At 45.6% G+C, this 26,564-nt stretch overlaps 8 protein-coding genes across 8 annotated transcripts; 5 read left to right on the top strand and 3 right to left on the bottom strand. All coding sequences in view use genetic code 12, as the record gives it.

The window, feature by feature from the left end:
* Positions 1-12: 12 nt before the first annotated feature.
* Positions 13-444, bottom strand: CXQ87_000132 (uncharacterized protein; the record flags this gene model as incomplete). The annotated part of the gene is made up of 1 exon (XM_025478715.1): positions 13-444. One exon carries the CDS (start codon positions 442-444, stop codon positions 13-15), a length of 432 nt encoding a protein of 143 aa, XP_025338188.1.
* A 1,166-nt stretch (positions 445-1,610) lies between these two features.
* CPH2 (Cph2p) lies at positions 1,611-4,142 on the top strand (the record flags this gene model as incomplete). The annotated part of the gene is made up of 1 exon (XM_025478714.1): positions 1,611-4,142. One exon carries the CDS (start codon positions 1,611-1,613, stop codon positions 4,140-4,142), a length of 2,532 nt encoding a protein of 843 aa, XP_025338187.1.
* Positions 4,143-7,152: 3,010 nt separating this feature from the next.
* On the top strand, positions 7,153-9,027 carry CXQ87_000130 (uncharacterized protein; the record flags this gene model as incomplete). Its single annotated transcript, XM_025478713.1, has 1 exon — positions 7,153-9,027. The coding sequence occupies one exon, from the start codon at positions 7,153-7,155 to the stop codon at positions 9,025-9,027; it is 1,875 nt and encodes a 624-aa protein (XP_025338186.1).
* Positions 9,028-9,925: 898 nt separating this feature from the next.
* STV1 (Stv1p) lies at positions 9,926-12,727 on the bottom strand (the record flags this gene model as incomplete). Its single annotated transcript, XM_025478712.1, has 1 exon — positions 9,926-12,727. The coding sequence occupies one exon, from the start codon at positions 12,725-12,727 to the stop codon at positions 9,926-9,928; it is 2,802 nt and encodes a 933-aa protein (XP_025338185.1).
* Positions 12,728-14,321: 1,594 nt separating this feature from the next.
* On the top strand, positions 14,322-16,706 carry CXQ87_000128 (ubiquitin ligase complex subunit; the record flags this gene model as incomplete). The annotated part of the gene is made up of 1 exon (XM_025478711.1): positions 14,322-16,706. One exon carries the CDS (start codon positions 14,322-14,324, stop codon positions 16,704-16,706), a length of 2,385 nt encoding a protein of 794 aa, XP_025338184.1.
* Positions 16,707-16,755: 49 nt separating this feature from the next.
* Positions 16,756-20,876, bottom strand: DNA2 (bifunctional ATP-dependent DNA helicase/ssDNA endodeoxyribonuclease; the record flags this gene model as incomplete). The annotated part of the gene is made up of 2 exons (XM_025478710.1): positions 16,756-16,767; positions 16,815-20,876. The coding sequence occupies 2 exons, from the start codon at positions 20,874-20,876 to the stop codon at positions 16,756-16,758; spliced, it is 4,074 nt and encodes a 1,357-aa protein (XP_025338183.1).
* Positions 20,877-21,707: 831 nt separating this feature from the next.
* Positions 21,708-23,237, top strand: NOP5 (RNA-processing protein; the record flags this gene model as incomplete). The annotated part of the gene is made up of 1 exon (XM_025478709.1): positions 21,708-23,237. One exon carries the CDS (start codon positions 21,708-21,710, stop codon positions 23,235-23,237), a length of 1,530 nt encoding a protein of 509 aa, XP_025338182.1.
* Positions 23,238-24,715: 1,478 nt separating this feature from the next.
* CXQ87_000125 (amino acid permease) lies at positions 24,716-26,476 on the top strand (the record flags this gene model as incomplete). Its single annotated transcript, XM_025478708.1, has 1 exon — positions 24,716-26,476. One exon carries the CDS (start codon positions 24,716-24,718, stop codon positions 26,474-26,476), a length of 1,761 nt encoding a protein of 586 aa, XP_025338181.1.
* Between the last annotated feature and the right edge of the window lie 88 nt (positions 26,477-26,564).

The raw sequence follows: 26,564 nt of genomic DNA, 5'->3' as shown, positions 1-26,564 counted from the left end.
GTAAATTAATCATTAAGAGTGTGTGCCTTCCTCCCATTCAAGAGCTTCCTCCGTATCCTTTATCAGACCAACGTCCTGGGAATCATCCTCGTCTTTTGTCGTCTCAGTGTCAGTGCCTGGCTTGGGCTGATCCAATTTATCATCATCCTTCACCTCATTAGTGTTGGCCTCAGCATTGACCTCGTTTTTGGCCTGTTGGTCGGCTTCCGCCTCATCTTCTGCCCTATAGCCATCCTGGGCGGAGTCACCAGAGTCAGAGTTCGCCCACGTCTTAGCGGTCTCAACGTACGACCCTACCGACTTTCCGATGGAGGACTCCTTGATGTACGAATGGGCCGAGGCCGAGGTCACAATCAAAAAGGTTACTAATGCCGTGAAGATCAAAAGCACGATGTAGCGCTGCGAGCGCAACATTCTAAAGGCGATCGCCTGGGAGTCTTGCATGGGTGTAATGGGACGAGAAAGAAGTCTAAGTAAATATACCCGGTGAGAGACTCTGCAGTTGTTGATACTGACGTATGCAGGTGATATGCGGGCTTTTGGAGAACCCTTGATTGGAATAACCGGAGAAATCGATCGAGGCAGTGGGGAAGATAATTTTGGTTGGAAATCGGATGAAGAGGCAGGAGCCACTTTTATCCGAGGCAGATCGTTCCCGAGGTTCCGAAGACTACAAAAGATTTGCAAGCTCACCCATTACACTTCACCACATAACCTATTGCTGCGAAACAGCAGACTTTCAAAGACCTGACTCCACAAAGAGAGCCGAATCTTGTGAGTTCTCTAAGCCAGCTCGTGACACAAATATCAAAGTCAAAACGATCTGCTGCTTAGACATCTGCAAAGATCGTGCATTCTGCCAATGAAGATCTCACTGGTGGAATGGGCTAATCCAGACCGAGGAAGAACTTTATTACCATGGCATTCTCGCCAATAAGTCCGAAGATGCAGAAAGAGGCTTTGGTGGTGTTGAGCAAATAGGTTTCCCCAATAATTCTTCCCAAACGCTATAGTCTATTGGCCTTGACTCTCAGGGACGGTTATGCAAGGACGATTTAGGCCGAGAGAGCTCGGATTTTAGAACAAAAAGAAGATCTCCTTGAAATTCAGCTTTTAGGAGAGTTTCCATCGATCAATTTCCGTTGGCACGTCGTTCCCCGTATATATAGTCACTACAGGCAGAATCACAAGAGCGAGGGACGGTATCGGAGTTGGTCGGAATGAGCCAGATTGGTCCGAAGCCAAGCGGAAGAGCGAATGACCGTTAGGCCAAAATCGCCAAAACTCGTATCCTATTCGTCTTAGGCTGCCGAGGATCTATGGCTGCAAAAAATGGGCCCATGTTTTTAGCCCCCTTTGCGCAGGACAAGTCGACGGTCTAGTCAAAAGTACCATACAAAAAATGACGGACCGGTGAGAGTCACGTGCAGGAGAGGCCTGCCCCAGGAAAAATCACACCACTTTGGTCTCTGTACACAGCTGCCAGCCTAATCATCTCTGATGTATCTCATATGTTCTTGCCATCTGTGAGATTTCTTTTTACCGCCTCCCTATTCCTTTATATTTAATCTTTCGGCTCAGGCTCCTCACCATATTTGCAACCTTTTATAATGTCCACGGCCTACGATTTCAACGATAACATGTTGGACTTCGAGGACACGGACTTGTTCCTCACAGCCATTCTGTCCTCGGTGCCTGCCATGGATAAAATGGCCAATCCTTACGATATGGACCAGCCTGGATTGGGCGGTTTTGCGTTTGATGGCTCCGGCTACGTCCTCAACAACAGCCTTGATATCAACGACCCTGAATCCTCAGACGCTGTGTCTGTTAACAGCTCCCTGCCTTCAACAGCCCACTCAGACCGCTCCTTGTTCCCATCCAATAACCAACCCAAGCGCTCCTCGTTTAGCTCCGCGTCGTATTCCGAGCTGGTGGCATCGACGAACTCGAACGAGGGAACCCCAAACACGTCCATACTGTCTCCACATACCCTGCCAGAAGGCATCCCCGACCATGAACCAAAGAAGCAGGCTTCGAATTTTAAGAAAGAGCCTGAGGAAGAGGAGGTTGCTCCTAAACGCACAACAAGGTCGAAAGCCTCCACGAAAGATAAAGTCACCAAGCCAGGTAAACGCCCCAAGGTTTCTCACAATATGATCGAGAAAAAATACAGAACAAACATCAATACCAAGATTTACGAGCTTCGTGATGCAGTTCCTACTTTGAAGATCGCCGCTGGAAAACAGAATGTCCTGCTTTCTGACTTGGAGGGGTTGGCGCCTGCTGCAAAACTCAATAAGGCATCTGTCTTGACAAAAGCTACAGAGTATATCAAACACTTGGAGAAAAAGAATGAAAACATGTTGTCACAGATTGCTCAATTGCAGCAGCTCATTGGTGAGGCCAACGCCAATCCTCCGAACATCATTCCTCAGCAGGGCGATCGTCAGCCAAATCAGGGTATGCAGAATTCTTTCGATGGTCAGTTCCCAGGTGGTTTTGGCTTCGCTCCAGAAAACAATTACAATACTACGATAAATTACGACACCCAGCTGGTCCCACCTCAGTTTGCTCAACAGCCACAACAAGAGAGCTATCAGCCTTACAATTCCAATTGGATGATGGGAGGCTTTGCCACTGTGATGGGTGCTTCTGTGCTCTCGTCCGACAATTTCAGGGGTTTGGCAGCTTTCCCATTCATGCCTGCCTTCTTGACTCACCCATCGCCCACTGCTTTGCAGCTCTTCACCATTTTCAGGTACGGTCTTGTTTTCTTCGGTATTTATCTCATGGTGCTGCCCGTAATTGACCACATCAGAAAACCCAGAGATCCCAAGTCCCCTGTCGAGAATACGTGGCTCACATGGCTTTTAGTTTCTGCGGGATTGCAGGTACCAGTTCCACTCCTGCCAACGGATAAAGAGCTCATACTTTCCCACTTGGTTGATGGATGCTCGGATCCCAACGACTGGTTTAAAGATTACATCGTTTTGTCATCTAGCGAAGTCAATTTTGAGACGTGTTTCTTGAACGTGCTCATCGGCGCGATCATTTGCTCAAAATTCCCATTCATAAGCAGATTTATCGCACCAAACCTCCAAACGAGAAAAATTTTATTGAGCAAACTCGATGCTACTAATGATGACAAAGCCTTACAAAAGTTGAGCCAATTATTCAAGACGTCCGATGGTGCTGCGATGTTCACATCTGAATCACTTATCACTCGCATAATTAATGTTACAGAGAGAAGAAACTTCTTTGCGGATGTGAAAGAAGGTGAGAATTCTCTCGCTTACATTGACGTGTTCAAACACAACAGGAAAGATATATATGCTATCGTGTTCGGTTGGAGAGTGCTTGACCTTTTGCATGACCTTAATCTTTCCTACTTGGATTATTTGACTTCGCAAAATGAGGATGAGGAGGCAAGGAAAAGCGAGAAAAGTTTGAAGTCTGATCTCCAAACGATCGGAGGGCTTCTAGAAGACTGCAATGATGATTGCCTCAAACAATATTGCTTGTCGTTGACTTCTGTCATATCCCCAGAATCTACGCCAGCATTGGTCAAAGCTGTCAAAGGATCCATAGCGAGAACGATGTCAAATGTCAATACTTACTTCGATGGACTAGATCTTACGGACACAGAGTCAGTCGTGGAAAGCGAAATGGAAGATGAAAACTTGTCTGACGGCACAGAGACGGAAGTGTCCAAGAAAGAGAGCGGAATTACAGACACAGTCAAGAGTCTGAAGTCGCTCTTATATTCCTTGAATCTTGTGAACGAAGAGAAGTTCATTGTCTTGGCTACCTCTTCTATTCTTTATTACTTGCAACAGGATGATGAACTTGAAAACCTGAAACAGTTATTGAGACATTTGAAGTTCCAAAGCGAAAAGCTTCCATTGTCGACACTCTCATTCACCTGTTTATTAAGAGTTGTTTGCAGCATGCTTCAATCTGGCGATGATAAGCCAAAGGTTTCTTTGAGTGTGGAGGAATCTGAGATTTTAGAGCTGATAGTTAAGGCAGCCAGAGGTTGGCTCAACGATGATAGAAAGAACAAGTTTCTTAACCATTCTTTCAGAAGCGACTTAACCGACTTAGTAATGACCAAGGGAATGCTCCTTCACGACTTGTGATGAGATGGAATAACGAAACGTGAATGTATAATACCAACTGAATTATATTTGTAAATATGAGTTATCTTTTGCGAAATGCTACGCCACCGTATTTGTCAATGTCGTGCAATGCAACGACGATACGAGCCTTGTACCGCAGCTTAGCTCTGCCACCTGTGAGTTCGGCCGCTTGTGGCCAGAAAGCAGAGAGAGTAAGATGAAAATACCTTTGAAACCACGAACAATGGGAAACATGGGAAACTAAAAAACAAATTATTTTAAGAAAATAGGTTGTGCCGCAGAGCGCATATGTCTCAAAACGTTCTTCATCCGAGGCATTTTACTACCCAACTAAGGCATTCTGGAGCATATAATAAAAAAAGTCTTGTACCACAATCATCCAACAGGACTGGCTGGCTCGGAGGTATAATGGGTCACGAATTCGGATCGAAATACGCTTGGCTGAAGAGAAGACCGGAATGCTACGAGGGTGCCCTAATAGCCACACAAATGCAAGTCACGGTACTTTAATTTTTTGAGCATTCCACCATGCATCCTATTGTTGAGAGTAGGCTGGAAGTACCTTTGCTTGAAGCGCAGAAGCGCTTGTTGTAGAGTGGTGATCCCGAACAATCTGAGACAATGAATGGGTGATGCTGGTTCGAAGCAGGTATCAATCGTCAAACCAAGGTCTATGCACGATTTTGGAAAATGACTTCAATCCCGAGAGCACAAACACTCGCATTGTGACACGCTAAGACCGAAGGAGGAATAAGGGGGAAGGCGGAGGAATCATGGATGGAAAAGTGAGGTGTTGTCGGGTCTAGCTATGCGGCGAAGATTTGCTGGCGGATTTCCGAAAAATTTGCTGTGGGGATTAACGATGGAAGCATCAACCTTGCAGCTACAGATGGCAGGAACCGTCGATTGGCTTGGAAGCCCACGCAAGTGGAAACAGGCGACGGAGAAAAAAACACGCAGAATTGCGACGAGAGAAGGTCGAACAATTGAACATAGAGACGTGGTGAAAGAAATACAATGCTAAGGTTCCATTGATCAGTACCCCTTGGCGGCCGAGGGAGAGAAGGGAAAAGACCTAGATTTTCTTGCGACGCATAATGGGCGTTACCTGACGAGAGATCAGCGCAGGGCCACAGAACAAAAAAACAAAAAAAAAAAAAAAAAAAGAAAAAAAGGAATGGCGGCTCCTTCCTGGTTGGACTGTGGTGAGGGGAGCAAGAACAAAGAGAAGGAAAGGGCTTCCTTGACGACAAACGAGGTGTATGGGTAGTCGAAAACGATGCGGGTGGAGTGGGGAAAAAGAAACTTGAATGTGGATACCCTCACGACACTGAGGCAGCGAGAAGGTGTTTGGGGTGCAGAGTACGCATAACGGTGCATACGCTCACACGTCAAAGACGCATGCAAGGCGAAGCCTGGAAAGGGAGTAAAGTGCCGCGGTACGACGCAAGCATGCATTTGGGGCGCAGGCAAGCCGTTTGTGTGTACTTATAAGGCGTTTCGGCGGCTGCAGCTCCTGCGTAGAGATGCAGCTCAAGCATGTAACATAATGCACCTACTCTGTGAGCGCAGCCTTGTGACCGGTAGTCACGATACTCCTTTGCACGGGGGCACCTTCATGAAGGGACCCTTGCAGATCATTCGGATCCTCCATTCACCCTGAACCGGGAACGGCTCGACTTTCAAGGTGGGCTCGTGCTGCTTGGAAAAGTCACTTTACCCCCTCGTTACTGCTGCGCGGCAGGAAAGGACCCTTGCCTATCGGCGGAATGCGCCGCCCTTTTGCACCTGCTACATTAACTGGGAAGCCCCGTATGAGGGGCAGCTTCCCTATCACCGACGCCCCAATGTTGCAGGCTTTTGTCATTCTTCGAGAATGAACTAAAGCACAAGAAGAAAGGAATTTTTTACGTGAGAGCAAAGAAGCAAAGAATATGTCGTTTACAATGAAACTCAGCCTGGGGCCTCGTGTACCAGTCTCAAACAGCAATACTTCCTTCCCAACCCTGCGTTTTTCTTTTCCTCCATTTTAAGCCCTCACCTGCGAGGTGGACCCCGGCCGGTGATTGCCTAACCGTGAAACTTTTGCTGGATGCACATTTGCAACATCGCATGGCAGCATGGGCCAATTGCTTGCCCGGATCGCTCCGTCTCCTGGTGGCATCTTCAATAAATCCGGCCTGCGTTACTCCTGATGTCCTCAGCGGGATCAGGTTGCCGTCCATTGTATTAAGCTAGGGACCATTCGTCAGCGACGATTCATCATCTTTTATTTTTTGTTTAAATCCAGGCTCTCCCGAGCATTTTCTTTGTAACCGCCCACCCCACATAACCAGAATAAAAAGGTTCTAGTTGAAAATCCCAAATGTTGATTATGTTCAAACCTTTGTGTACAGAGAGAACGGCATCTGCCGTTCATGCAGAAATGGCTGTAGGCCCATTTACGCTTGTACAAAATTCTTGGGGCACACAATGCGCGGATCCATGGTGCTTCTTTCTCTTTGAATATGCTCAGATCAAACCTTCTGCTAAAGATCGTACTTTGCCTTCTCCATTTGTCTTTATCCCCGCCGCTTTCCTCTTTGCTGCCCCACTTCAGGGTCTTATTCCGTCACTCAAGTCGTTATTTTTTTCGCTTGTGTTACTCCGGCAGCGCTGCTCAACTCACTATATAACTCAGATCGCTCTCTTTGTCATTCGATTTCCCCCTTTTTTTTTGCTCTCCTCCAAACATCTTTTTTCGTTCTTGTCTCGTCACATCCCCGACAAACAGTCTGGTCTACTTGTCGAGTCAACTTCAACTCATCGATTATCCTGTTCATTCGTTCGCCCCATATCTTTGTCGAAACCATTCGCCTTGGGTAATTTGATGCGGAAAGTTGTCTCCCTCCACAAAACATACTCCCAGATAATCCCACTAAATACTCCCTAGCAGCTCGCAAAGTATCCCTGATTTCCCCATTGGCCTTTTGAACGCTCAATCGGCCCGCTACATTTATGTTTCCCTGGCATGTCAGACTATTCTGTATCTGATAATGAAGCTTTGGAAAAAGACGATACCGATACCAGGCCATCCAGAAGCACCTCCGAATCCCTCAGACTGGGTTCCTCGAGCTCCAAGAGCAATATCGCCCCATACACCGTTCTGGACTACTATGAGCTTACCCTCCCACTTATAAATGGTCGTTGCCTCCAGTCACTGAATGTCCACTCCTTCCTCCGAACCTTGGTTGATTTCCTGCTCCTACATTCCTTCCAGCTAAAGGCGCTTCAGAAGCGTGAAATTAAGCTTGCAGACTTGTCATTACACACTTTTGGCAATGACTTGCAGGGTCTACTAATAAAGTCGGTTCTTCCGAAGACCACGCAAACACAGTATACCGCTCGCCTCCGACACAAGCTTGTGGAATTGTGCCCGATTTTCATTCTTGCCATGTACATGTTTGCCCGGTTCCATGTCCCCGACACTTATGGAGAATACGATCTCACCGAGGAACTGTTGCAACATGAGCAATTCCTAGACTACAAGCTTCTCAATGGTGGCAACAAATTGCGCCCCCTTTCCTACTCCCAGCAATACAAAGCATCCACAAAAATTCTCAAGATTAATGACAAGTTCAAGCCAATTCACTTGGGAAAAATCCTCACGTCTCAGTATAACACGGACCCAGAATTGGGCCTTGTTTCTGAGAGCACCATGAACCTCAAATGCCTGAGCCACTCGATCGACAACATTCAAGTCGAGACTCTTTGCAACTTTGCCGGGTTCGAAAACGAGAAATCCTACAGCATCGAACGGGCGAAACGAGAGCCTCCCGCTTCAGTTGTCGAACAAATCTTTCCGTTCCTTAACAAACACACATATGGCCAGAACGCTGATTTCGACAAGTTATTCCGTCTTCTAGACTATATCAGAAAGACACTTGTCCAGGACATGGTGGAGGTGAAGAAGAGATTTCCAGAGAATCTTATATGCGAGCATGCAATATTTTCTTCCCAGGAGTTTTGTGATTTCGCTGGTATTTCGAAGGAGCAAAACGACAACTTCACTCGCAAGTCAATTGAATCCACCCCCGAGTCATCCTACGCGTCTTCACCTGAATTGGCCGAGAATGATATTCTCAAGGATGGCGAGGTGCCCAATTCCATTCCTAAAAAACGTCATGCGTCGAATGACCACCCGTTTGAAGGAAGGAAACGGATAAAGCATCTCGAGAAAATGGTCGGTCAGATGCAAAAATTACAAGAGTCGATGGCGAGGGAGATGGCGCAGTTTATCGAGCAGCAGTCTGCTCAAATAGACGAGCAATCCAATACTTTGAAGAAGCTCATGAGCAGCACCGACGGCCTTTCCATCCTTTTGGCCACAAGGAATCCCAACACAACAGCATACACCAAGCAAATTCTTGACCAGAATAATGCTCATTTAACTCAACTCAATCGCCAACTTGCTCAAAGCAATAGCGATGGTCTCAGCATTTCTCTGAAGTGGAACTCTCAGGTGCAACAAATTGGGTTACAATCGACCCAATACCACGAAAAATATGGTGAAGCACGTATGCGGGTACTAATGTCCACGCCCGCTCCTGAGGTGGAAACCGTGGATGAGGTCTTTAGCAACTTTGCCTTGTGGCACCGCTCCTTAGCCGATCACAATATCTCATTGGACGAATGGGCGGCTGCTCATAACGCAGACGACCGCTCCTTGCTTGATACTAGAACAGCCCTTGTGAGGTTTTTGGAGACAGAAGCAGCCAAGCGCCAAGTTCCTATTCAAGTCATGATTGGCAAGTTGCAGGCGAAGTTGCAAAATCAGAAGTTGTCTATGGTATTGCCCGACATGGGTAAACAAATCCTCGCAGGTGGCACCATCTTGCTCGACTGAGATGCGCCATTGAGCAATAATGACCAATAAGGGGTGCTTCAAGGAAAGTCACTTTTTTTTTTTATTACAATTTGAATAGTCCCAATTGGGGAGATATCATTTCGTATTTGGGTCTATCCCGTACGAATAGCCTAATTGGGTGCCACTGACTAATATTTCACGAAGATCGACGACGCTATAACATCAGATATGAATGTGTTACTATAATTTGATTTCGGTGGTTTTACGAGCATCCTGCCCCAATGTGGTTCTTAAGAAAAACACGGCTGATGCTACACGTTAGCTCCGAACCTATTAGCCGAACATCCGAGCTAGTAATTACGACACCAGTCATTGGGCTTTCTTTTCGAGAGCTCCTACCAGAGGTCCCCTCAATGAGAACCAGGGCGACTCTCGTCATGACTGTCTATTGTCGTCCGTAGAACTAGGATAATTCTTTAGAAATGCATTGTCTGACGAGGAGAGATGTAAGGGCTACAGTAGACAATCCCGTGAAGTTGCGGGTGGTACAATCCTCTATTTCCTATTTAAGCACACCCTTTTTCGGTGCTTGCAATCTATGCCATTCGGCTCTCAAATAAGGACCCTTGCTGAAGCAACGCGCATAGACCGCATGAAGCATGTTACATCCAGGCCAAATGAGAGGAGCTGTGCTGCTCTGTGCAGCATGCATTGCATGTGGATGCATGCATTGGAGTTCACTGAGCGAATCGCGAGATGATTTCTAGGAGCGCAAATGCTTCTGTCTAACGGTTATATCTCATCAATTTGCCAACCTCATCCCGGACGAACGCGAAAAACTATTCTCACATAATTGTTAGCTCCAATTTGTATCCCCTTCTAGATCCAAGATCACCATTGCAGGTTAATAATTAATTGCACAAACGGTGATCGTCGATCAAAGCTCTATATTTTTAAACGAATAAGGTTCAAACAAGTAGCCTTCGCCCTCGAAAAATTTCGACATCGCCTCAACCCAGTGCAAACGCAAAGAATGCAACATTGCAGAAGTGCCTTCCATCATGACTAAAATACATAACGTCAATGTAAACCACATAGCGAACAAAAAGAACGTCATGATGATACCAGCAGTTCCCGTTGCACCAAAAGCGTTTTGAATGGTCATTGTCCACAAAACACTAGATAACTGAGCGTGAGCCAATGACAAAGCCCACAATCTCAAGTAGGACGCTGTGTGAGAAACGCAATTAAGACAGAATTCAATAGTGTGGATCACTTGATGAATGACAATATCCATGAAGTTGAACTCTTCGCCCTCCCCACCATGGCCCGAATTTCCGACCATAGGTTCAATATCGTTAGGGAAATGGAATGCTTCGTTTAACAAATCGACCTCGTCGTCTGGATGCAAGCCGACAGTTTCGGAATTGACTTCGCCATTAGGAACCAAAGCTTCCTCCTCCTCTTGAAGTTGTAGAGCATGATGTCTCTGGGAATGAATATCGCTGTAACCAGCATCTTTAGCCTTGAGGTTCTCTCTTCTGAGAATCATTGGTTTGTAGACTAACAACCATGGGACACAACACAACGCAAGAAGAACCAATATCACCTGAACCACAGCTTGGCCCTTGTACAAAGGATCCTCAATACTTCCAGGAGCGAGGAACATGTTGATGAGCATGTTCAACAACCCTGGAGGCTGACGATTTGTGCCAAACCAATCAACACACCACTTGTAAACAATCGTCAACGATAAGTAACCGAAGATACTTTGCATGAAGATAAGGCCGGGAATAAAGTTGCCGATAATGTCAACACGTGAATTAAAAAAACGGTAGTTGACCAAGCTGAAAAAGTAAGAGTACGTCATGTGGATATAACCCATGAGAACCGACATCTTCATCTTGTAAGAGTTGGTGAAAAGCAAGCCATTCTCAGCGCCGTGCCATGCCCAATCAAGACCGATCGGATAGACACTCGAACCCTTTCTGGTGGCAACCAATGGTACACTGCTGTTCAATGATGGCTCGAAATCCTCGGGGAACTCCCACTTCCAAGTCGAGTTGAAGATAGTCATCGACTTTGAGAATATGTCATTGTACAACAACCCTGTGAATATGGAGAAGAAACCCATAAGAAGCATGATGTATCTGCCGCTATAAGCCATTCCCAAGATCTCGTCCATCTTTCTCATAGAGTCGAAATGCCTTTCGTTCTTCACGAAATACAAGGAAATCAAAAGGACGATGAAACCATGACCTAGATCACCAAACATAATAGCAAACATGAAAGGGAAAGTGACAATTGTGGCCAAACCTGGGTTCACCTCTTGATACGAGGATATTCCGTACGTATCGACAATTGACTGGAATCCCAGTGTGAACTTGTTCGTCTTATGGTATGTTGGTGGTGTTCTTGTTGTTGCAAGTTCATTGAGTACTGCAACAAAGTTGAAGTCCTGGTCATCGTTGTCATTGTCATCATCACTATCTTCCTCATTACCATGTTGGTCTTCATTACCAACAGCAAACAATGGAGGTGCGCTAGCTCCCTGATTATTTAAAGTATCGTTGGAGAGCGAGATTTCTGAGTTCAGCACTAAAGGATTGTTGGCGGAGGCTGTCTTAGCACGCACTAAGTTTTTTAGTGCTCGACGAATATTCTCCACTTCAGAGCGAGGAATCCAGCCCTCACCCACTAAACACCGCCTGGTGCTATCTTCATCGAATTTATTAAGTTCCTCAAAGATTGAACGCTCTCTTTTTACGACATAGTACCAGTCTGGGTATTTCTCTTGAAAGACAAGAAGCTCTGTGATCAAGTGACTTCTTGTAGACTCGACAACATTATTCAAATCTTCAATCTTGCCATTAAGTTCATTCAATGTTGCAAGTCTTCCGCCGGCACCACCTCCGGTGTTGTCATAAATGTGACCATCTAAAGAGTTGATGATTCTGCGCACACGCTCTCTCAAGTATTCACCGTGGATGTAGATTATAAAGACACTCTTGTGTACGAGCTCGGATTGTCTTTCTAGTGATTCTGGAAGCAATTCGTCGATTGGAATGTCGTTGAAGTACAAGTTACCTCTTAACGTTCTCCATAAGATCTTTCTCAATATTGGGATCTTATCTCTTGCAACAACACCACAAATTGAATTGAATAAACTGTTGCCATCTAAGTTCGTACTAGTTTCGTGAATGGAATTGCGGTCTATCTCAAAGGAATCAGAGTTTCTTCCTTCATTGAGCAATGCCTCTTCGTCGTCGTCCTCGATCTCGAACTGACGGAATTCATCATCGGCATCCTGATTCGATGGCACCAATGAGGATTTGTGGAAGTTGTGGACGGAATTTATAACATGGCGATTCTCCAAGTATTTGTATTTCTTAAGCTCCAAAGCCGAGTGTGAGTCGTCGAGGTGCTTGATCTTGTCATGAAAAGCAGCCACGCGCTCCTTGATCTCCTCCATTTCGGATGCTGTAGGCAAGGGATTTTCGTCAGCCACAAGATTGGCGAACGGATCACCTTTGAACGTTGAGTACTTGGCCATCATGCTGAACAAAAATGTCAAGTTCAATTCCACCACATCTATATTCCTTAGCTCGGTGATAAATGTACGCTGAAAAGCTGTTAGCTTGGCATTGAGGTCTCTGAAATGGACTTGACCCAAGTTTCCTAGCGTGAAGACCAAATCACGGGCCAACTCCATCGTCACGTAAAATTGCACGAGAGTCATGGGAGCAGACCGAAAGATCGCCTCTGTGGACTGGTAGGCCGGCTTTTTTGAGTTGAATAGCTGCATGGTTTCCTCTATAATACAGGTGGAAAGCCTAGATAGCGTGGGCCAAATTCAAAACTGAGATGGTCCTTAGACCGTGTATAGGTGAAAATTAGTTGGTGTTATACCCTCTACTTGTTAACAGCAAATGCATACAGTTCGAAAAGGCTCACTCAAAGTGTATCCTGCAGGCAGCTTAATACGGTCCGAATTTCTTAGCCATGTATAGAGCACCCAATGACAGCATTGGGAAAAAACCTTCAGAAAGCCGAGCTGTCGCTTCGACTGAAGAGAGAAGCGAAGTTTTGTGACTGCAAATGGTGAAATTTTTCGGAGATTCGGAGGCTCAAGAGTCGCGTGAAGAGATTTCTTCAACAACAATGAGGTGTACGGGTCTTCTTCACTGGCTACTTCCACACTGCAGCTTGACTTTGTTGGCGCTTAGGGCCAAGTGTCAAAGTGGTCTTGTGCCAGCTAGGCTGTTATTAAGACCAGGCTGGTAACATGTGGTGTAAAGGTGTTATGTCGGCGCGCCGCTCCGACCCCACAGATTTTGCAACCGTGGCGCTATATTTAAGGTTGGGTTTTGTAGCACAAAGTCAGGATTGTCCTTTTTGGAAATTTTGGTTAGTTTAAAATGCGTTTCGATGTATCGGTTCTTCGTGTTGTGTCGTCTTTGCTCGAATTGATATACGTCATAGGGTAAGTCCGTACAAGGCTGCTTGCAGGCCGTAGTGAAGGGAAAAAAATAGAACGTTGGCAGTTCGGACACATGTCACTTCCTTTAATTCGTATGAGTTTACACAGATGCCAGTTTAGAAGTGCCCCTTTATCTTTTCATCACGCATTCAGCGAAGCCCAAGTAGTTCACGAGCTCAAGGGTTTGGTCCCACAGATTATTATTAGGCTTCGTAGAATTTTCAATAATATCACCGCTTCGTACATAAACGCGTAAAATACATCAAGTTACCATACAAGCCTATCTGAAAGTGGATTACCTACACAAAAGGAACTATGATGTCTGACAACTAATAACGAATGAGACACATGGCACGAGAAAGAAAAAAAGAAGAATTCGGAAATTCTTGTTCATTAGCGAAGTCTCGATAACCATGCCTATTCTATCACCTGCATTGGGCCAAAATATCTTCGAGTAAAGCGCAATTTAGCCCCAAAGTTGTCCCCAAAGCTGTTCACGGAACAAGAATAGCATTTCCTACAATACACATATTTCTCATTCGAGTAATAAAAACCCCAAAGACAGTCATCGAAGTCTGCCACTGCTGATCAAGTCTGACTTCTGGAGCCAGAAAGTCACGTGATCTCAGATTGCAAGATTCCTCCCAGGGGCCCTTTTGAAGCTAGAGTGGTCTTTATTCGAATTTAACAACATCATCTACCAAGTTCTCTCATTTCCTCATTCTCTGCCGTCATCACATCTTCGGGAGAGGTTTACGACGTTAGTGCCTGCACACGACTGGTACGTCTTGAACACCACGACGTAACTAAACGAAATCAAATCTCCCCATATTGACCAAAAAGCCCCTTCCACATGCTTTTGCTTTGGCTCGTGAACTTCTCGTTTTGGATTTTTCGAGCAGCTGCAGCACAGCAGTCTCAAGCTGTGGTGAAGGAGGCAACTTCTGTGGATCTGCCTCTAGAACGCCTTCGACTATTCATCGAGACAAACTCCCATAGACGGAAAAACAGAAAGCCTCTATACACGGAGAAGCTGATTCAGGATAATGTCTTCATTCCACAGTATGACACAGCGCTACAAGATTATGAGGGCTCGCCATATCTTGATAATTACTACACCAGTTTTGAGACGGCAGCACTCAGATTCATTGAAGATGCTGAGGCCTCCGCTACCCAGGAAACATACGTGTATTTGGCTGATCTATATATGTTTGGCCAGTCTGACATAAGAGTAAATTACACGAAAGCGCTACATTACTACGAGCAGGCAGTGAAGACTTCAGCACACGATCATGCCTACTTCATGCTAGGCTTTATTTACTCTACAGGCATGTTTGGTGAAATCCAGAAAGATAAAGCAAAATCTAACTTATATTATCAGTTTGCTAGTGAGAACGGCAATCTCAATGCCACAATCGTCCTTGCAAACAAGTACCTTCACGGCATCGATAGGCCGCCCAACTGCGACTTATCAAAGTTTTACTACTCCAGACTAGCCCGTGTCACTAAGAAGAATCAACTCGACTCCACATGGCTTCCTGATTCCCGCACAGCTTTTCACAATATTCGTATTGCTGACTTTAACGGCGGACTTTACGGCCGCAAAGTGAGTAATCAGTTTCTGTCCTTTCAAGCTTCGGCAGACTATGATGCTGCAAAGCGGAAGCATCTTGAGGATAATGACTATAACCATGATCCCGATCTCCGTGATCTTTACTATGACGCCTTGGCATCGTATACTGGAACTCGCTTCACTCCTATGAATCTCTCTGTTGCTCATGACCTAGCAGGAAAGTGCTTGGCGCACGCTAAAGTGAAGTTTGGTAAGAATAGTGGGATATATGTCAGTGAGGAGGATAGAAACATGTGGTCTCGGTGTGCTTGTTTGCTCGGTAATTTGTACCTTGAAGGAGGACATGGTGAGCGCAATATCGAGAAAGCATTCAAGTATCTAGAGTTCGGAAATCGTATCATTGACAGTAGATACACCAGAACTCAACTTGGAAAGTTTCACACTCTCGATCCAATCACAGATGGCACTTTGAGTTCTAATTGCTCGAGGCACTTGTCCATCGCTGTCAGACATCTGTCATTAGAAGCCACATATCTTCTCACTCAATGGATGGCTGTTGCAAATCCTACGCTGCCCTTTCTTATTCATAACACAGAGCAGACCTTTGGTTCTTGGCGTGACCTCAGCCACAGAAATTATTATGATGCATTTTTCTACTACGCTGATGCCATGGAAACAGGTGTTGGGGCATCTCCCACTGATGATTTACATTGCTCTACGATCGTCGCATACTACAAAATGTTTGTCGAGCGCTCTGAGAAGGAACTTTTCCCCCACCTTAAATATGCATTCACAGAGTTCATTCATGGCAGCTTCAAAAATGCCCTTCTCGGATACCTGTTAGCAGCGGAGCAAGGATTCAGGCATTCACAAGTTAGCGCAGCATATCTTTTGTACCAGGCGGATAGTCTTTTTTCATTGCATCCTAAAACGTTCGACACTGATAGACTCGAAAGTGCGATGTCGTACCTTGAACTCGCTTCCCTTCAGGATGATGTTGATTCGACCATTGCGTTGGGTGACATCAATTACAGCGGTGTGAAATCAGCGAATATTCCAAAAGACTTTGGAAAAGCGTTTTCCTATTATTCAAGAGCAGCCACAGCTCAATCATCTCATGGTTGTTTCAAGCTTGGCCATATGTACGAGTACGGCCTCGGTTCTGCCAATGCAACTGTTGACTATCATATGGCAAAACGATATTATGATCTCAGTCTGAAGTATACACTGGACTCCCCCTTCTATGAAGTTTCACGCTTGAACACATACCCAATGAGTCTTGCATTATTACGCTTGAGATTAAAGCTACTTTTCAGCCGCGACAAGAAAGATGTGGATAAAGCTGGCTGGTTCAGTACATTCAAGTCGCTAGGTAGATCTCAGGATAGCATAGATGATGATGAGAGCGACGAAAGAGCAATTCAAAGGTCCACTGCCCATTTTGAGGGTACCGAGATAGATGAAGAGGATGACTATGAGGTCTTTGACTACATTGTTCTCCTCCTTACGATTGTATTTTTCGTCTTCGTCTTCGTTCAGAACGTGAGGGGGCAGATGAGACGTGCTGCTAATGGCCAGAATCAACCAAATCAGCAAGCAAATGTCGAGAACCAAAATCTTGGATTTCGTCGTGGAAACTTCGAGTTTCATTTTTTTGCTCTATAAATATGTATTAATGCATTTTCAACCTCGACAAATGTTGATGTCCATATCCTTAAAGATGTCTCTCACGATTGGATGCCTCTCTAGCGTTTTACTTCCAACTTTTTTCACCTTCTTCGTGACGTCAATATCCTTCAGGACTCTCGTGGAAGCTTCGAAGTCGTAAACACGTCTTGCGTTTGATGGAAGATGGTATATCCAAGTCTTGCGTTTGAATAGACTTATGAATTCCTTTATGGTCTCAGTGTTCGAAAGAGTCGAAAGTGAGCCAAATATGAGAAGCTTGGACCTTGCACGAGTAAGCGCAACGTTCATTCTTCGCCAATCTTTGATGAGATCTCCAGCTTTCCTTTCTTTGTTTGACCTGACAAGGGAGATTATGATGCAATCCTTGTCTCTACCTTGGAAACGATCTGCGTTTAGAATCTCCAACGATGGGCGATGCCTGAATGCCTCTGTTAACACCTTCAACTGGGAGCGATACAATGTCATTACGCCGATACTGCTCTCCTTGACCCCACAAGCACATAGTGCTTCGACAGTTTCTCTGATCAATGCGACCTCAGTTAGATTTGTTACATTGTCTCCTGTAATGGATTCATACCCTTCCAAAGAGTCGTGATTGAAAAAAAGGCACTTCGTCTCCTCTCTGAGTGCTTCGTCCAACCAACGGTCGGCGATTGATTCACCGTCCTTGACACCTGAGACGAGGTTATTGATGTTAGGTATCTCTAGACTTTGTTTGCTAACCTCTGAGGAGCCACACTTCAATTTCTCATCATATACCAAAGCATTCGAGAGTAACATGATCTCCTCGCACATTCTGTATTGGTATGTGAGCTCACAAACGCTCTCCGGATGTTCATTCGCAAGTTTCTGAAAAAGCGAGGTCGACAAACCAGACTTCACCTCGGCATTGGGATTAGTGACAAGTGGCGGAAGCTGGAAATGATCGCCAACAAGTACAAATTTGTCACATAGGGCCAATGGACCGAGTGAAAGTGGAAGGGACACCTGCGAAGATTCATCGATGATGCAATAGTCAAAATGTTCACGTACACTGAACGCAATATCTCCTATAGCAAGACAAGTTGCCCCCACAACCATAGGTCCTCTGTAAACGAGTTCAAAGTCATCGTAGGAGTCCACAGGACAATCCTCAGAACCAGGAATATATGGTTTTATATCCTGATGAATTCTTGAAGCATTTCCGACCCGAAGAAAATCAACACCAAGGCCTTTCAACTTCAACAAAATGTTGTCAACAGCCGAATTGGTGTAAGAACATAAGAGGACCGACTTTCCTTTACTGCTGAGGTCTTTGATCAAGTGCGCAATCAAGGTTGTTTTACCGGTTCCAGGCATGCCAAGTATAAGAGTGTAATCTTGACTTGCTAAGACTCTATCCATGGCATGTTTCTGGTCTTCGTTGAATTGCGCATCGACGACGTTCTGCGTTGACTTATCAAAAACAGGAGCTCTCGAATCAACTATGAGTTCTCGTCTCTTGGAATCTCCTGATTTCAAGAACAAGTTTAGCAAATTATATCTTGCCACGCCCATTCCATAAAACATTTCGTCCTTATCAATGCGAAATATCACTGCGGACTTGAACTCTTGTGAGTTTTGTTGACTTGCTTTCAAAACACTTGCCCTATGAAACTTATCCGTTTTCAGAGAGGTCGGAATTATGCGCCTTCTGGTCGAAACAGTGATTGAGTCGGGCCAAACTTCTCGAACATACCCTTGTGAGAGGGCGAATCGGCCCTGGTCGTCACTGATCACAACCTTGTCGTTCTTAGTAATCTGGGTATTTTGCATCGATTTGAATAACGTTCCTGGCTTTCTTACAAAGGTGTAGAAGAATAAGCCGTTCTCATCTGATTGCCTTTGGCCTGAGATCACAAGGTCTGCGATAGCCTTTCCACGTTCAGTTTCCCGCTCTTGAGCTGTGAAGACCCAAAGATCGCGATTGAACTTATCCAAAAAATGCTCCTCTTGTGTGAGTAACTCATTCCAATATTTGAAAAATGCAGCATAATGTGGCTTACCCTCAAGGTGTAACATAAGATTCTCGTATACGTCTTTGTCAATACCGCTATCATCAGCAGTTCCATCCTCTGTGATTCGGTTTAAAGTCATACAAGCCTCCTGAATCATACACTTATCACATTTTTGCTGTCTCATCAAGTCTGGTAAATCATTTTGACCACTTTTTAGGAAAAATGATATTTGATTGCGAAGATGTATGAGTGACTTGAGGTCAGGTACTGAAATGTCGTGTTTCGTCGTCAGACCTTCGTCCAGTGCGTACACCAAAAGAAATGAAGATATGTCGAAGTTATACCTATCCTTAAAAAGGAGCGAGTATAATGCAGCTTGAGCTTGATGACTAAGGTAAGGTCGGCTGGTTTTGATTTCCATTGGAAGGAGTGCCTGAGACGTCGAAAATTCTCCTTTAAAGTTAGCTTTGAGTGTTACATCAACCATACCCTTCAATCCAAACATGGGTGACCATACACTCTCTTCAAGGTCTAAGCCGTCAGCGACGGAAAACCGAATTTTTTGATTTCGTTGATTCGTTGGAATTTCAACAGGGGGTTTCTTGTAGAAAGTTTGAAACCACAACGTGATGAATGGGAGACGTTCTCGTATCATCCCTTTTAACTCATTGACCACATCTCCTATCATGTAAATTTCTATGAGGCGTCCTTTGATTTCATTGTCAAGTAGCTCCTCGAGATACGCATTATCGAATCTCTCAGTGATGAAACAGGTTTGGAAGATTTCATGCACGATTGTACCAGTTAAGAGCGGAAGCGTGGAATAGCCGGGGAACTTGAAACGTTTCATGATGACCGTTTTTCTAGGACAGAATAGTTGATCAGCCACCACTGTTGATGTTACTAATACATCCGGATTCCATATTAGCAAGTTATGCGAATTATCAACGAGTTTAGGTGTATCTGGGCAGGTCAAAATGACATGAATTATGTCGTTGGCCTGAATGCTGAGCTCGGAGGAGTCGCCCCTCACGATAAGCCTACCTTGAATGCCCTCCTTGTCCTTCACTGAGAGAATCAATTGTTTTCTCTTGTGGTTTTGGAAGGAATAAACGCCCTGAAAGACTGAAACAACCTCGTACCTTATGAAGTCGGACCTTGAGAATGAAACCTTAGCTCCGATATCTTCTCTCTTCTCTGCCTTGATGGACTTTTGAAGCTTGTCTAAAAGAACCTCTTCTTTCAGGATATGCTTTGGCTGATGCTGTGTTGTCGAGACCCTCTTTTCTAAGTCCTCAATATCGATTTCATCGGTGAAAGGATCAGACTCCGCAAGAGAATCATCTTTGCCTGTTTCCAATGGTATGCTGGTGCACGGCTCCGTTGATTTGGCCGCTTGTTTTTGAGTAGCTACCGCTGTGGAAAATTGCTCCACGTTCAAAGTGGCCAAAACTGAATCGTCGTCAGAAAAGGGGTCTTCATCAGACTTATTGTCCTCTTTGGATGCAAGATGTGGCTTTTTGAATGTTGTCTCAGGTGTTGTTTGAGGCAGATTAGTGGCAAATCTATCAATCCATGTATTTAGCCTTGAGAGAGACGGCGTGCTGAATTGGTCGGGGGAAGGCGTCTTTTTTGACGTAATGCAAGTGGGGTCGAACAGTTTTGACCTCGCCAACGTGGGGCTCACGTTTAGGTGTGTTTTGTTTGCTTGAGCTTGAGCTGTCTGAGGAGTTTGAGAAAGTACATTCTCGAACCCTAGGCCGTATTTCGAGAGAAACGAGTCTGTTACCTCATTATTCATTGCAGGGGTCACGGTCTCGGAAGCACCAGAACGCGTATTAAGCTTATCACCATTCTTTAAAGGCGATGAGAGTATACATCTGGTATCGACCTGACGACGCGGACTAGCCCCTCCACGCCATCTCACACCTTCGAAACTATCATCTGAGCTCTGTTCAGGTAGAGTCTTGATATTTTGAATTGCCGGTTGTTCAGGCGTTCCGTTTGTGTTTTGTTCGGTGCCTTGTTTGTTGTGGCACTCGTCTTGCCTCTTTCTGGGGTTGAAAGATAGCGTGTTCTGTGGTTGGAAAAAATATGTTGTTTTGCGTGCTTTGGTTTTCTTTAGGTCCAGCTCTGGGCGTAAAGGCTGGTTGTTAGGTCTTTTGTCCATCACGGACACATAAGTTGGGGTATTAGCACTTTAGATCAATAGTGATCTAGGACGTGTAGTGCGTATGCGTAGGGAGCGTGTATGCGAAAACAGTACCAATGAGATACAACAGATTCAAATATTTACTCAACTTCATAGAAAGAAATAAAAAAGACTGGCAATTTTGATGAAACTTATGAGGGCAAAATTGGTGAATTAGTATTGTTCGTTGTTAGACATAATCTAGAGTTAGCGTACCCAAGGGGTATGGAAGGAATGGCTGCGAAAAGGGTACTCGCTAACCACAAGCATCTAACGATTGGGAAACCAACTTTCTTCGGACGGAATAGAGTGGAATAAGTGGTTTCATTGTGATATTAAAGCACGATTGAGTTGATATGACCTATGGTATGTGCCATCTAGATAATAGTGAGTTAAAACCCCAAACAGATCCAATTACTACAACCAGTCAAAAACACTCAGTCCTTTTCTCGCCTAAGGAGCCCTCATCTAGCACACGATATGTGGCCATTGGTAGCATTAAATCTCTTGAAACCCACACTTATCATTAGATGCCGGTATGTCATCAAATTTTTCTACAGAGCAGCACAGCACTATATATCCCATCGCTCATTAAACATAAGCTTTCGATGAAAATTTGAAAAATTGCACCTCAATCGTCTGCACCATTGGCTTCAACTACTAAGAGGACAACCAGGTCTGTTGCACCCGTACACCACTAACAACAGCTTGCACGCAGGCCAGTCGAAGTTTTTTCTCACCTCATCTCCTTCAATTTTCAATACTCAATCCCCATCTTAAACCTTTAATTCCAGATCGACACCCCACGCCATGGCTTACGTGTTGACGGAAACCGCTGCCGGTTACGCCTTGCTTAAGGCTGCCGACAAGAAGATCCACAAGTCCACCTCTTTGTTCGAGGACTTGAACTCGGCTGAGAAGGTTGCCGAGCAGTTTAAGATCCATCGTTTCGAGAAGTTCCAGTCTGCCGCCAATGCCTTGGAAGAGGCCAACGCCGTTGTCGAAGGTAAGGTTTCTGACTCTTTGAAGAAGATGTTGGAGGACGTTAAGTTGGAGAAGAAGGTCACTTTGATTGTCAGTGAGGCCAAATTGGGTAATGCCATCAACAAATTGGGTTTGAACTACTCCGTTGTCTCTGACGCTGCCTCCTTGGACTTGCACAGATCTATCAGAGAGTTCTTGCCAGAGCTCTTACCCGGTTTGGACGACTCTGTCTTGAAGCAGATGTCCCTTGGTTTGGCTCACTCTATTGGTAGACACAAGTTGAAGTTCTCCGCTGACAAGGTCGACACCATGATTGTCCAGGCTATCGCTCTTTTAGACGACTTGGACAAGGAATTAAACACATACGCCATGAGATGTAAGGAGTGGTACGGTTGGCACTTCCCTGAGTTGGCCAAGCTCATAACAGACTCTGTTGCTTATGCCAGAATCATCTTGACAATGGGTGTTAGATCCAACGCTGCCGAGACCGACTTGTCTGAGATCTTGCCCGAAGAGGCCGAGGAGCAGGTCAAGAGTGCTGCTGAGGTTTCTATGGGTACTGAGATCACTGAGGTTGACTTGGACAACATCAAGTCTCTTGCTGAGCAGATTGTCGAGTTCGCCGCCTACAGAGAGCAGTTGTCCAACTACTTGTCTTCGCGTATGAAGGCCATTGCTCCCAACTTGACCTCTCTTGTTGGTGAGTTGGTTGGTGCTAGATTGATTGCCCACGCCGGTTCGCTTACTTCTTTGGCCAAGGCCCCTGCCTCCACCATCCAGATTTTGGGTGCCGAGAAGGCCCTTTTCAGAGCCCTCAAGACCAAGCATGACACACCTAAATACGGTTTGTTGTACCACGCATCTTTGGTTGGTCAGGCTACCGGTAAGAACAAGGGTAAGATCGCCAGAGTTTTGGCCGCCAAGGCCGCTGTGGCTTTGAGATATGACTCGCTTTCCGAAGACAGAGACGACTCTGGTGACTTTGGTTTGGAGGTCAGATCCAAGGTTGAGTCCAGATTGAGTGCCTTGGAGGGCAGAGACTTGAGAACCACCTCGAAGGTTGTCAGAGACGCCAAGAAGGTGGATATCACCGAGGCCCAGTCCTACAACGCCGACGCCGATACCCTTGCACCTGCTGATTCTGACGATGAGTCCGATGATGAAGAGCCTAAGAAGAGAAAGAGAGACGACGACGAGGATGAGAAGGTCAGCAAAAAGCTGAAGAAGGAGAAGAAGGACAAGAAAGAGAAGAAGGACAAGAAGGACAAGAAGGACAAGAAAGAGAAGAAGGAGAAGAAAGAGAAGAAAGAGAAAAAGGAGAAGAAAGACAAGAAGGAGAAGAAGGAGAAGAAGTAACCGCCATGTAATTGCATCATATAATTGTACGTTTAAGAATACAAAAAAACGATAGAGAAACTGGAGTAGGAAGGTTTTAACGACGGGAAGCTGTGGGACTCCGGCCCAACCAAGGTAAATTCACCGACAATGCCTAAGCCCTGCTTAGGCTGTCAAAGCGTTGACAAGAGGCTTTTGCTTTTTCTAACCCCACTCGTTCTACTCCTCTTCCCATTGTTCGGCGTCCTTCTCCCAACCCCGAGATACACTTGATCTTTCATTATTACCTGATTCAGTTGCAAGGGATGGTCCACAGTGGATTGTACTCTGATGCGAGAACCAAAAGTACCCGCCTAATGCCACAGTCTCGGATTGTGTCTCAGGGATGGACAAAAATTCTTTTGATGCAATAGACACGAAGCGCCGGCCAGCAGGGGGTTCAAAAGTTGGTGAAATCTGTCACGGCGATTTTTCAAGCTTACCCCAGTCTCAGATAGTGGTGATTAAGGGCATGTTCGGAGGCAGCAGCCATTAAATCTGAAACTACGAAGAACCAAGGCGGATCCTTGCAGACCTGTGGTCTATCAGGCCTTCGTGCATGAAAGAACAGGCGGTGTTCAGAGAGCTTTGCTTTTCGTCAGATCTCAAAACTAGACATGATAGGGCGAGGATCCGGATAACCCACGCAGCATATACCGAGTAGGTATCGCGCTAGGGTGAGAGATAAGCGAGAAAAGTGGTCGAGCCATATCGTGAGAGGGGTTTAGTAATTTAGAAGTAGCAAAAACATAGCCAATTGTTTGCAATTGCAACAATGATAGCATTCCGCTTGTGCCCCTCAGTCTCGAGATGCGCTCTGCTGGAGTTAACAAAAAAAAGCCTTGTGAAAAATGGCCGGCAAAATGTGGGCCGTCTGTCCAGATAGTGCTGGACGTATATGCAAGCAAGAAGTTCGTCCCATTTCCAGCCGTTTGATGTAGAGCATTTTAACTCTTTTCAAGATTTCCAAAACGCCGTAAGCCCTAAAGATAAAAATGCGGGGCATGTAAATACTCAGCCAACCGGTCAAGTAGGTGTCAATGCCCGCCAAGCGTGTCAGGCTAATATTTGTCCGGTCGACAAGAAAATTGCGAATTGAACGAGCGCGAGTTTGCCGAGCAAGAACCCCAGCCAAGGCAGGAATAACAAAGAATTTCAGAAAAAGCCCAGTGATCCAGAAAAATTCAAGAAAATTCGAGCTCTTGACGTTTCTTTGACGTTGTTTTGACGTTCCCTTGACGTTTTGTGGGTACTAACCTGCTCGCACCTATCTATCACTGAGCCGCAAGCCCGCTTCCCAGATATGGGAAGGTGCCGGAACGCGGCATTTCGTTACCCCATGACATCCAGAGATAAAGCATAGGCCCGGCCGCCCATGCACGCTTGCATGCTTATCTGAGGAAGCTGTTTTTGCAACCATATTTAAACACCAATCCGCTCATGCATGCTTCACCACCACAATGCCCGATAAAGAAATAGACTACATCACCTCGAGGGAGCAGGCCTCCTCCACCGAAAAGGATGGTGGAATCTACATCAACGCATTTGATGCTGGCGAGCTGAAGCCCGAAATGGGCAGATGGGAGCGTTTCAAGGACAGTTTTAGACGTTTCGACGAGAAGGACTTGGGTCTTGATCCCAACTTGTCCGACATTGAGAAAACCGCCATCATCACCGCCAACTCGCCGTTGTCCCGTGCCCTTAAAGATAGACATTTGCAGATGATCGCCATTGGCGGTGCCATCGGTACTGGTTTGTTTATTGGTTCCGGTAAGGTTTTGGCCAATGGTGGTCCAGCCTCCGTTTTGATCGCTTACGCTTTGATTGGTGGCATGATTTACTCGACCGTCCACGCTTTGGGTGAATTGGCTGTCACTTTCCCTGTTTCTGGTGCTTTCGTCACCTACAACACTCGTTTCATGGACCCTTCGTGGTCGTTCGCCATGGCCTGGAACTACGCCATGCAATGGTTGGTTGTCATGCCTTTAGAATTGGTCGCTGCCGCCATTACTGTGCAATATTGGGATGATAAAACCAACTCGGCTGTTTACTGTGTAGCCTTTTACGTTTTGATTATGGCCATCAACCTTTTTGGCGTCAAGGGTTACGGTGAAGCTGAGTTCATTTTCTCTGCTATCAAAGTCATTGCCGTCATTGGTTTCATTATCCTCGGTATCGTTATTGTCTGCGGTGGTGGTCCTCAAGGTGGCTACATTGGTGGCAAATACTGGCATGATCCTGGTGCTTTCAATCACGGTTTCAAGGGTCTTTGTTCGGTTTTCGTCACTGCTGCTTTTGCTTTCGCCGGTACTGAGTTGGTTGGTTTGGCTTCCGCTGAGACCAAGAACCCAAGAAAGTCCCTTCCAAAGGCTACCAAGCAGGTTTTCTGGAGAATTACCCTTTTCTACATTGTTTCCTTGATTATCGTCGGCTGCATGGTTCCATACAACAACCCTGACTTGGAGAAGTCTGACGGTACTGCCAGATACTCTCCATTCGTCATTGGTATCAAGAATGCCGGTATTGGTGGTTTGCCCTCTGTCATGAACGCTGTCATTATGATTGCTGTTTTGTCTGTCGGTAACTCTTCCGTTTACGGTTCTTCCAGAACCTTGGCTGCCTTGGCCGCTGCCGGTCAGGCTCCTAAGATCTTCAACTACATTGACAAGCAGGGTAGACCAATTTTCGGTATTCTTCTTGCCGGTGTGTTCGGTTTGATTTGTTTCATCTCTGCTTCCGACAAGCAGGGTGAGGCTTTCGACTGGATGATGGCTCTTTCCGGTTTGTCCTCCCTTTTCACCTGGGGTTCTATCTGCGCCTGTCATCTTAGATTCAGATACGCCTTGAAGCTGAAGGGTAGAAACACCGACGAATTGGCTTATGTCTCTCAAGCCGGTATCATCGGTTCCATCTACGGCCTTACTTTGAACTTCTTGGTTCTTGTTGCCCAGTTCTGGATCGCCCTTTTCCCCATTGGCGGTAGTCCAGAGGCTGAGACCTTCTTCAAGGCCTACTTGTCCTTCCCCATTATCATCATCTTCTACCTTGCTCACAAGATCTGGAAGAAAAACTGGAGATTGTATATCCCAATTGCAGAGATTGACATTGACACCGGCAGAAGAGAGTTGGACTTGGATCTTCTCAAACAAGAACTTGCCGAGGAAAAGGCCTACCTTCGCAGCAAACCGCTTTATTTCAGGATCTGGAACATCTTCTGTTAAAAAAAATGTTATATCTTCCTACGAGTACCTGGAAGTGTTCAAAGGGGACTTACTTTTTCACTTCTCTACACATACCTTTAGTAAATAA

This window comes from Candidozyma duobushaemuli (assembly GCF_002926085.2).
Source record: "Candidozyma duobushaemuli strain B09383 chromosome Unknown A_B09383, whole genome shotgun sequence".
Classification (NCBI taxonomy): domain Eukaryota; kingdom Fungi; phylum Ascomycota; class Pichiomycetes; order Serinales; family Metschnikowiaceae; genus Candidozyma; species Candidozyma duobushaemuli.
Note: the sequence above shows the minus strand (reverse complement) of the source record. Positions and strands in the feature narration are given on the sequence as shown.